Genomic DNA, 12,412 nt, shown 5'->3' with positions numbered 1-12,412 from the left:
ATATGGCCACAGTGAGGTCTAGTAGGGCACGGAACTCTAAACTCAGAAATTTGGGGGTGATTTCCTAGCTAAGTTTTCTCTGGACTTTGTGACTTTAAATCTATATAAAAAGAATAACACTATATTCATGCACAACAAATTCTACTGACAATCAGTGCTTTTATTTATTCCTTAGAAACTATCATACTATATGTAATTGATATTTATTCCATAACATATTATCATACTATATGTAGTTGATATTTATCCCATAATATATCATATTATCATACTATGTGTAATTGTTATTTATATCATAATATATATAGTTGAAAGAATCAGGAAAAATCATATTATCATACTATATTTAATTGATATTTGTATCTAATATATATAGTTGAAAGAATCAGGAAAATCTTGTTATCATACTATATGTAATTGATATTTATATCATAATATATGTAGTTGAAAGAAAGAATCAGGAAAAATCATATTATCATACTACATTTAATTGATAGTTGTATCATAATATATATAGTTGAAAGAATCAGGAAAAATCATAATTGATACTTATATCATAATATATGTAGTTAAAAGAATCAAGAAAAATCAGATTTAAATCCTGACTAATTTACTATTAGTGGAACTTAGTCATTTAATGGCTCAGCTTCTCTGAGGTAGGATTATTGCTAGTTTCACTACTTTAAAAAGTTGTGAAGAAAGTAAGTTTGTTAATAGCTATAGGGAAGTCAACTCATTCATTCATGATCGGATCAACATGTTTAGCATGAGAAGGATGCTGAATGCATCTCATGCTCAAGGATAAGAAGCATGGGAATAGAGGTCATGTATTTTAACTCTCATTTTATAAATTAGGAAACCAAATTTTAAAGAAATTAAACAACTTTTCCAAGGTTACACAAGTAGCAAATAGCAGAACTGGAACGGGAACTCGGGGTTTTGTGATTCCAAATCTAAAATTTTTTCCATTGTCCCTTACTGTTTCATACAATATGCATTTGTCAATAATCATAAAATGCCTACCTTATGCAAAATACCATGCTAGCATTGTGGGAGATACAAGGTTTAAATAAAACATTTTCCCTATTTTCATGGAATTTACATTCTAGTGGAGGTAATGTATATTCCAAGAAAGTAAGGACTACAATAGGTATTATATGGTAAGTGCATTAAAGAAAAGCAAAATAAAATGCTCGATGGAGAGGGAAGGGTAAGGTTATTACCAACATGAGAGACTAGGAAAGGTAACATAAAAGAAGTGGTATTAGAGTTGGGTTTTAAAGAAACAGTAGAATTCAATAAGCTAAAGAGTAGAGTGGAGGCATTCCAGATAGAGGGAAGGACAATTATTAGCAAAAATTTCCATGATAGGAGCAAAATAGCTGGACTTTTATAATTACTACCTATTCTTCTCATAGAATGCCCATTATCCTTCCCTCACACTTTGTTCTAAGTTAAACCCACCAGTATGCTAGCTGGGGTCTTATAACCTTTGCATTCTGTGCCTGTCCTTAATATGGCTGCTTGTTAATATGGCTTGCCTGTTAGGATGTCCTCACAAAAATATTGCTGCCATTTATATATATCTCCTTCCAAAACCAAGGAAAAATATGGAGGGGGTCATGTTTATAGAAGTTGATTGCTTTATTAAGTTGCTGGATAAAGAATATTTTGTTGGTAGAATTTATTTGCATTTTCCTATCGATCTCCCTTTCTCAAGCCTCTTTACAACTCCTCCTTCCTTCCTAGATGACAATTTTATTTAATGTCTTTTTTCAATTAATGTCTTTCAGAAAGTGATAATTGCTCTGAAAAAAATGAACTGAAAGAAAAAAACATTCCATTTTCACGGTAAATAAGATAAATTTTTTGATTCATATTTTTTCAAATCATATTTTAATAAATTATGACCTGAGCCAATTTATTTTTTTTTCAATTTTAGTAACGATGCAAGGAAAAGCTCAGGCAAGATAGATTTGGAAAAGGTATGTTAAATGTGATTCTTTCTAAATAAGTTTGTGTGAATTCAATATGCTTAGTAGGCAGATAGTTGGGTATATATAAAAGTTGGGTGTATATTTCTAAATTCATATAACAAATTAAGAGCTGTTTTGCTTCCTTATGTCAGGTGTCCTAAGATTCCATATAGTCCAAAGGTAGATTTTTTAAAAATTTCCCAGCTAGCAACTTTTTTTCCACTCAAAAAAAAGTTGTCATTACTCTTTTACACACCCACCAGCATCATAATAGCAGCAGTGTGAATCTAAAAAAGAAGTATAGTATTAAGTCCATGACTGGCATTTTCTTTTTCTTTTTCTTAAAATGAGATTTTGCTTATTAAGCAGTTGGATTTTAATTAAGCTTTTATTCACTTCTTAGTGTGTGGGATGCTGTTAATCTTCATTGCAGGTTATAATGCCTAATTATGAGTCTAATGATGGAAAATGTTTCTATAGTTACTAGAGAGCTGTATTTATGATGTAATAGAGCATATCTAGGTTTAAAGAAGTAGCTACTGTCAAATATAAGATGGAAGAATTGCTAAAAATAACTTTAGATATTGAAGAAAGAAAAAAAAGCTAGGAATTTATCCCAGCAAATTCAGTTCTCAAAATAAATCAATATGCTATATCTAATATAAAAAAGACTCTACTGGATTTCTTAGGGGAAAATATATATATTCTAATAACACTGAAAAAATAATATTGCATAGAAATAGACCTATGGTAACCATGGTATTGGAAGTAGAAGTAGGGGAATATTAGTTTCTTTTAGACTATAATACCTTACCATTTAAATCAATGTGCTGAGGGGAAAAATAGTTGCATAATAGAAATCTTAAAGAATAATGGTTTTTTCCTTCTGCTATAAAGGAAAAATAACTGAAAATGCTTATACCCAAAGTTATATAAGTTGAACTTTTTTTTCTGATCTCAAAGATAACTAAATACTAAAGGGTTATACTACTTTTTAAAAAATGAACCTGAGATTTCATATGTGTAAGGAGTCCATGTGAGACATATATATTTTTTTCCCTTTGTAATGTGATGTTTTATTTTTAAAATTTATTTATTGAACTAAATACAAAATAAAAAAAAATTTAAAAAGGAAAACAGAAAAAAACAAAACAGAGCAAAATATTGTTATGTACAGAAGATCAGAGAGGATTCAAAATATGTAATAATAATTTTTCAGTTCAATATATAATAACAAAAGAAATTATATTCATGATGTCCATCTTTGCTTCCTATAGGTTATTCTTTTGTTCTTTCTGTGTACTTTTTACTTTATTCTTTTTTCCCTTTTTCACCTCTCCTCAATCCCTTAAGCAGGTCACAGTTAAGCATATATATATATATATAACACTTATGCATTTACTCATATATAAACATGCATCTAAAACTATTAATATGGCTGACATATAAAGTAAATTTCTCTCTTGATTGAATCCTTTAAGTTTGATTTTTTTCTAAGATCAATGATTATTAGCCCTACTTTTTCCACCCCAATAAATTCTATTCTTGATCCTTGTTGTAATGTTTCTGTGTATCTCTTATTTCCTATCCCTGCTAACTCTTCTACTTTAATTCGGCTCCTTATTTTACCTGAACATTACTTAACCTCCTCCCACCCATTGATTTCTCCCTTACTTTGTCACTATCCACTTACTCCCTTTTTATCTATTGCCATTTTATCCTATTCCCTTCTCCTTCACTTCCTCATAGATTTTGGAAAGTGGCTATAACCTTCATGGATATGGTGTGTAGGTTTTCCGAACTACTCCTGTTCTGTCTCAAATCTTCTTTGTTTTTCCACTTGTCTATGTTCACTCTGAGGCACAAATTTGTTCTTTTGCAAGGAAAATCTGAAGAGCCTGAAATTTTCTGACTTAGTCAACCTTCTTCCCAGATCTGACACATTCTCTATCAATATAAATATCTTTTCTGCTAGTTAAAATTTTAAAGAAATGTTTTAGGCACTGAGATACTACTTATCTAATGCTAATAATTTTTATAAACCTTTTTGGACATTTAGATGGTCTAAAAAGATGAATTAGAAATTCTTTTCACGTAGCTTAAATTTGGTAAATAGACAAGGATCTATATTTTTGAAAAGAAGACAGTAGAAAGGGAAGATGAGTTCAAAGTTACCATAATGGGACAGGTATAAGTTGATAAAATTGTGAACAAGTCTTGAGCATGTGAGAGGGAAAATGATAGAAGGATATAAGGAAACATTACAAAGGAAGAAGTAACAGAACTTAATGACCATGTGTAAAGGAAGAGAGGGCAAATATATCTTCAAGATTTTGAACTAAGGGTGATTCAAGACAAGTGAAATAGACTTGGAATGGAAAATACCATTGTTATCCAGAGAGAAAACTATGGAGATTGAATGTAGATCGAAGCATAGTATTTTCAGCATTTTTTTTTGCTTTTTCTTTCTCATGTTTTTTCCCCCCTTTTGGTCCGATTTTTCTTGTACAACATGACAAATATGGAAATACATTTAAAAGTATTATACATATTTAATCTATATCAAATTGCTTGCTGAATTGGGGAGAGGGAAGGTAAGAGAAGGGGAGAGAAAAAATTGACACATAAAATTTACAGAAATGAATATTGAAGACTATGTGTATTTGGAAAAATAAAATTTTATTGAGGAAAAGATTTTGATATAAGAAACTTTAAAATATTTTAGCAATTTGTATAATTAGGGCTTGAAAGATAAATGAGACATCCTTTATTTTGTACATATATGTATATGTGTGACTATATACATGTATAATCTATGTATCTATGTGTGTGTATATATATATACACACACATAGATACATAGATACATAAACATAAACATTTGATCATCACTGTAATTTCTTCAATCTTTTTGTAACTCCTGATATAGAAAATCCCTCCATCAATGTACATTGGTAAGTCATCTGAAATTTAGTCTTTACAACTTTCTTAGTAGAACTGAGAGGTTAACTAATCCTCTTATTGAAACACAACTTGTATGAATCAGAAAATATACAGGTCTTCTTGACCTTAGATTAAAGTCAGCTTCACCTTATCCTGTCTCTTCTATATTAGTGTGAAATTTCAAATTTAATATTTTAATCACTACTTTTTCTCTATATGGGTAGTTTCTCTGAAGTTTAAAGTTATAAGCCATTTGCTCATCCCATACAATTTTTGTTCTTAGCTTTCAGTAAATCCTTTCCAAGTAATTCAGTCCTTGGGTTGGGGAAGGGATATCCTCTGGATGTCTTAAAGGTTCATACTCATCCTTGGGATATGCAGGCTGTATTTCCTTCCTTGTTTTTACTCTACACTTAATATGTTATCTCTTCTCCCCTCCCCCCCAGATATACATCTTCCTCCCTGATATCATTTATGTTCATTTTCCTAGGTAATTTTTTGTTGATAATATGTCTGCTCATATCCATGTCCCTCTATCTTGCCTTTTGAGCAATCTAAAATATTAATTTCACAACTCACAGTCATAAAACATGAATAGAAGTCTTTTTTTTAAAAAAACCTAGGTCTGTGATTTCAATGGTTTGATAAAATTCCCAGTTATGAAACTCATTATCCTAGTGTTCTACTCTAGTGCCTCACTGTGATATTAAGGTTACCCTTTCAAGTACATTCCAGGTAAATGATCATATATGAACTAGCCTAGGTGGGTGTGGAAAGACTTTTTACCAATAGAGCTGGACACTTGGTAATATATTCTTTGGCCATCAAAACTCATGAAAAATCACAAAATATCCCTCCACCTTACCTTATATATTTACTTCTATAGTGATAGTGTCAGAATGGTGGAGAAAGTATCAGAGAATGCTAAGAATCATATACTTTTTATATTATCTATGAAAAAATTAATCATTGATTTATTTTAAATATGTAGTCTTTGTCTAGCATTCTAGTAGAAATTCTTATTAAACCAGAATACAAAAAAGATGGAACTAAAAGGAAGGAGTCTCCCTGGAGAAGAAAATGAGAGAAAGCTAATGTGATATTTGACTACATCAAGAAAGGAATAAGGCAATAAATGAAAGAATAAATACAAAAGTATCAAGTAGGCATCTACTATGTGATGAAGGGACAGTTAAAAAGCATAGTAGAGAGAGTGCTAGGCCTGGAGTCAGGAAGATTCATTTTCCTGAGTTCAAACTTGACTTCAGACACTCAGCTGTTTATCCCTTGACAAATCACTTGACCCTGTTTGCCTCTGGGTGGTGTTTTTTTTTCCACCACTTTAAATGAGCTGGAGAAGGAAATGGCAAACTACCCAATATCATTGCCAAGAAAACCCAAAATAGAGTCATGAAGAAACCAAGTGAAGAACAGCAACATTAAATGATAAATATTGTAATAGGCATTAATGATAATGATTAATTAATAGGAAATAGTTTTTTCCCTTAAAGAGCTTGTATTCCAGTACAATGAACAGGGAAAGAAGTTTTGATCTGAGGAATTACAGGAATTAGTAAAGAGAGTTTTGGGGCATTTAGATGTCATACTTTTTCCAGAAGCAATATTAGTATTGATTGGATTATTGTTCTCAGAGTGAGAGATTGAAAATGGTTTTGGCAGAAGAGGGGAAAGGGGATTATGTATCTGGTGGCAGGGCAGATGACAAGATGTCCAAAGTGAATAGTTTGATTACTACAAACTATGCTAAATATATAGATTAGGTGAATTTACACTTGATCACTTACTAGTTAGAGTTGATCAGCTCTAACGTACAGTTCCAAAGTTTATTGGATTAATATACTAGGTTATGGATAGGAGAGAAAAGGATTTTTGGAGATATAATTTAAAGGATTCTGATATAGGTGGAGAAAAGAGATATGGAACATGGCAGATATGTCCTCAGTACATCTACATTTAGATAATTCTCATGAAGATTTTGTAGATATAGCAAACTGGACATGTGGGTTATTGATGTCCTTGGGGCACAATAACAGCAAAGAACATCAACTTTCTCTAAGACACTATAAGTGTCTAAGACACTAAGACACTACAAGTGTAATATATATGTATATACATATATATGTATTTTAGGTATGTATATATATATATACATATCTATGTGTGTATTATATATATAGACACATATATACATGTATGTCCAGTGGATAGAATGTTAAGCCTGGAGTCAGGAAGGCTTATCTTCCTGTTTCAAATATGGCCTTAGATACTTAACTACTGTGTGACCCTAGTTTGCAAACTAGGTCCCAAGAAAAACCTGGAAATGGGGTCACAAAAAATCAAACATGATTGAAAATTGGCTGGACAACATTAACAGAAGACATCAGATTCCTTTCTCATAGCAGAGTGTATTTCCTCAATGAAGCAATGTTGAAGTGAGATGGTAGTTTCTTAGACTGTTCCATGAAAACTTAGTCAATCCAAAATGTAGTGAACCATCATGGGAAGAAGACAGAAAAAGGAACAAAAAGGAGTGAATAGAGCAAAATAGATTATATTAAAGTTTATTTTTGGAGGTTATAATATGGGTCCAAATGCCTTCAATAAAACAAGTGAAAATATAATTCCAAGTGACAAGACTGTTTCTACTAGAAAATGATTTCCTAACTCCAAATATTAAAAATTTCAAGCAGCCAAACACAAAAGAAAAAAGTCCAATTAAATGACAGTTTCAATGTGGTAAAGGAGTAGTGAAGAGTGTATTGGAATTGGACAGTACCTGTAGTAGAATCTTAAATCTCCTGTTTATTACCTGAATAAAGATGGGTCAGTTTTTGCATTTGTAAAGTAGGTGATAGTGACCTCAGGAGTCCTTTTCTTTTAACAGTTACTAACAACTAATAAATATAACTAACATTTTCATAGAACTTTAAGATTTACAATGCAATTTACAAATTTTTATTTCATTTCCTGGAAAGGAGGTACTATGTATTATGCCCATTTGACAGATCAGAAAACTGAGGCTGAGAGAGGTTAAGGGATTTGTCTGTGGGTAGGACGTATCTGTGACAGATCTGAACTTTGCTCTTCTTGATTCCAAGACCAGTTCTTTATCTACTGTGCTACCTAGTTGCTTTTCAGCTTTCTCCATTATGAAACTCAATCCTTTTAAATAAAATCCTTTGCATCTACAAAATGCTAAATCCTTCTTGCTTTGTTCTGAATATGTGCCATCTTTAAATGTAAAGGGGGTAAGAAGTATGCTTTTACTCTTAGATCCTTCAAATTCTTTATTGTTCTTCAAATGTTTTAGTCACATCTGACTTTTTTGTGACCTTATTTGAGGTTTTCTTGGCAAAGATACTGTTTGTCATTTCCTTCTCCAGATTCTTTTACAAATGAAAAAAAAATAACTAAGATAAATAAGGTTAGGTTACTTGTCCAGGATCACACAACTAATAAGACAAAACAGGTCAACAGGTTACTCTTCCTGATTTCAAATCTGGTCTTAGACACTTACTAGGATTGTGTTCCTGAGCAAGTCTTTTAACCCTCTTTTTTGCTTGTTTTTTTGTTTTTTCCCCATTTATAAAATGAGTTGGAGAAGAAACGGCAAACCACTCCAGTATCTTTCCCAAGAAAACCCCAAACAAGGTCACAAAGAGTGAGACAAGACTAAAAAATGATTCAACTCATAGTACCTTTCACATAGTAGATACTTAAATAAATATTTATTGGATTGGATTACTGGAACTAGAGCAAAACCTTCTGTTAAAAATTTTAGAGTAAATAGGAAAGAGCTTTAAAAATCATCAAAATCAACCCTATCATTATAGGAAAAATTCAAGACTCAGAAGCTAATTGATATGTTTAAGGTTACATAGCTAGTTCAAGGGAAATCCAGGTTCAGAATCTAGGTGTCTTGAATTCTGGCCAATTGTTTTATTCATTATAGTATATTGACTCATATTTCCTAGATCTTCAAAGAACATACAGACAACAGACAACACTCAAGAAGAGAATTTATGATATCATTGAAAAAGCAAATAATGAGACAAATTCTGTTTGTCTCATGTCACAGTGCAGTCTCAGTAAAGAAAATTAGGGAAGAAGACCTAATTGTGGGGCAGCTAGATAGTGCAGTAGATAGAGCACTATCCCTGAAGTCAGGAGGACCTGAGTTCAAATTTGGTATCAGACACTTAACACTTCCTAGTGGAATGACCCTGGCCAAGTCACTTAACCCCAATTGCCTCTTTATAAAAATGGCTAATTTTTCCAGTAGTGCTCAGTTTCTATTTGGCTGGTACCCTCTGAGTTCTAGTTGGCTGCCCTGCTACCATCTTGCTTTTGCAATGCCTAGGTATTTCTTTACACTTAGAAAGGGCAGGCAAGGTGACTTTTTAATATGGAAGATCAAAACATACAAAATAAACTGTTTTTGCTTTTATTCCAAAATTTCCAATTGAATTTTTTTTGTCAATTTATTCATTTAATTCCATTTTAAATTTCTTAAACAACTACTGAAGTACTCTGTATTATGAGAGATATGAAGTTTAAAATATGTTTTTTTGCCCTTATGGAATTATTATCATATTATGGAAAATAATACCTATATAAATAATTATAACACAATGTAATACATAAAATGTTTGCAGAAAGTCCTGAGATCTTATAGGATATGATAATAGGTAATTTATTTATTCAGGGACTTCTTGCACATCTACTCTTAGGCATTTTGTTTTGTACTTGGGTTATGAAAGGAAAAAATAAGTTCCCGCCCTCCAGAAACTTATATTCTATTGGTAATAAAAAAAACATGAACATACATACAAATTAAATTAATCTTTTGGCAGAACCATTATCACCAGAATGTGTGTGTGGAGGCAGCTAGAAAGGCTTTTATATAGGACGTATGGCAAGCTTTGAAGGAAATTAGGAAATTTAAGAGGCAAAGTAAGAGCATTCTAGGCTTTCTTGGCCTAGGATACAACCTTTGCATAGTTTCCAAGATGGGATATGGAATGTCATATATGAGAAGAAAACTTGCCTTCTATTGAATAACTGGAACAGAATCCATGAAGTAAATTAATGCTTCGTGATGAAGGAGAGGTTAGGAAGTAGGATAGAACCAGGTAAAGAGCTTTAACTGATAAAAGGAAGAGTTTGTGTTTGATTCTAAAAATTAGGATACATTAGAACTTCTTGAATAGGGGAATGATACTGACAATCTTATGCTTCAGGGAACAACATCCCTCTGGCAGCTATGTGAAAGATGGATCAGAGAAGGAAGAAATTTGAGGCATGGAAACTCACAATGATTATCTAAGTGGGAGGTAATGACTTGAACTACCAGAGAAGCCGCTGTTCAAGTGGAGAGAGGAATAGATGTCAAAAATATTGTGGAGGTAAAAGCAATAGTATTAGGCAACTAAATGGATGTGGGAGATCAAGGAAGAAGGAAGAATCAGTTATTCTAGGTCACTATTGGGGTGACTGGAGGGATAATGGTTATCTTGACAGAAACAGGAAATTTAGAAAAGTGTGAATGTGTGTGTATAAGTGAAAAATAACATATATTTGAGACATGTCTAGTTTGAAATATCTAGTTGGATGCCTAGTTAGAAGTTACCAATATTATTTTCTAATTACTATTAACATAAATTATTAATAGGTAGTTGGTGATGTGGGACTGGAGTCAACTCAGATGAGTATGTTAATTTGGATGTCATCTTCAAAGAGATGGAGTCTCTTAGATTGCCTTCAGATGGAAAACAGAAAAGTAAAGAGATGAGAAAGAGGCTGAAGATAGTACTCTTAAATAATCAAAAGAATCTGTGATCTGAACAATTCTGGGGTTCCCTCAATTGAGGCAACCCATCTAGCCCTGTCCATCTTGTGCACTTGAGGATCCCTTTGCTTTCTTTTTATATTGTAAAGAGGGCCAATGGAGCATTCTGGTCATTTGCCTATCATCTCTCACTATCATCACATGACTAATCTATCTTCTCTTTCTATTATATAATTCCTTGGTGATGACCTCTACTTCTCTTTTTCTTAAGAGTTCTTTGCTGGTTATATGTTGGACTTTTCATTCTTCACATTTCCATCACCTTCTTTGTTCATTTTTAGTGGTCATTTCCAGTGACTGTGGTATTCTGGGTCTCATTCCTATACAGTAACACTGGTAAAATTTTAGAATTGAAAACATGGACCTTTGTTGGTCAGCAACCCGGCTTTCTCTTCTCCTTTTTAATTCTGTATATAATTCATTTTTCCATCAGTATTTCTATCCCAGATATACATGCTATTTGACAAATTCTATAGGGTATTCATGCAGGTATATATTTATATGTTGCTAATAGTAATTCTTTATCCATTTGGTCTTTCCTGTGTGTATGCACAGGTCAAACTTTTCAGTGATTATACAACTTTTCCCAGATGCTCTGTACTTTCCTGGGATTTGACGCAATAAGTACGGCATCATCTGCTATTTGGCTGGTTTGAAATCTGTGCTAATGGCAGAAATTCTCAGATTTGGAAATTTCCCATGGTGACATAATAACAGATCCTTTTCATATTCATACAGACACAGAGAAGTCATGAATATTTTAATGGATAAATATAGATATATCCATATCAATTTCTTATTTCACAGTTCTATCATAAAATGATGTTTTAGTCATTACAGGCTGAATATTTTCTTTATACTCATTAGAGATGATTTTGAATTTTGTTTTATTAAAAATTTCTAAACTTTTTCATTGTAATATAATTTTTCAGGGAAAACTTGTATTGAATATGGAAACTAAAAGTTATCTCCAAGTAGGGGATGAATTGCAAAATAAATTAATTTGATCTCAGGAAAGAGGCTGCCTCTGGGCCAGTCTTCCAATTAAGTAGTCATTAAGAGGTTAAAATAGTTGAGTGTTCTTATCAATCCCTGCCAACATGAACATCTTCATATCCATCATGACTTTTGGCAGGACTGTTCTATCTTAATAAAATGTTCCTTTGTCACTGTAGTTAAAGACTACAATTCTAGGCTGGAGCTTTTATATTCATGAGACAAATTAGATGGTTACAAACAGAATGTTATTAGCACTGATATAGTGATATTGATGGAAATATAAATGAAAGAAGAATTTGCATTTCTGTCACATGGTATGATTTACAAAGCTCATTCTCCACATAAAGGCTTCTCACAAAAATGTTTTGTTCTTATTCTTGGACAGAACTCAGAAGTTGGAAGATATCGAACATGGAAGGACCACATGATGTGCAAACTGATGTGTTTGTCCATCACTTACTCTTCTACCATTGGAGGGCTGACCACTATCACAGGCACGTCCACCAACTTGATCTTTGCTGAGCATTTCAATTCGTAAGTAGAGTATGAGTTTATGAGTCTATATATAGAAAGTCCCTGACTTATAAAAAGCACACTAATGACTTGTAAATACAAATGTGTATCT

The 12,412-nt window shown here is 32.3% G+C and overlaps 1 protein-coding gene across 1 annotated transcript in view; it reads left to right on the top strand.

The window, feature by feature from the left end:
* Positions 1–12,412, top strand: part of SLC13A1 (solute carrier family 13 member 1) — a 79,335-nt gene that overhangs the window by 39,951 nt on the left and 26,972 nt on the right. Inside the window, exons 5-7 of the mRNA XM_023504843.2 lie at positions 1,794–1,851; positions 1,943–1,985; positions 12,173–12,321. Of these exons, the coding sequence (XP_023360611.2) occupies positions 1,794–1,851; positions 1,943–1,985; positions 12,173–12,321 (250 nt within the window). The remainder of the gene's footprint in view (positions 1–1,793; positions 1,852–1,942; positions 1,986–12,172; positions 12,322–12,412) is intronic.

Source organism: Sarcophilus harrisii, chromosome 5 (genome assembly GCF_902635505.1).
Source record: "Sarcophilus harrisii chromosome 5, mSarHar1.11, whole genome shotgun sequence".
Lineage (NCBI taxonomy): Eukaryota > Metazoa > Chordata > Mammalia > Dasyuromorphia > Dasyuridae > Sarcophilus > Sarcophilus harrisii.
The sequence above is the reverse complement of the archived record's forward strand: the minus strand, read 5'-3'. Positions and strand labels throughout refer to the sequence as shown.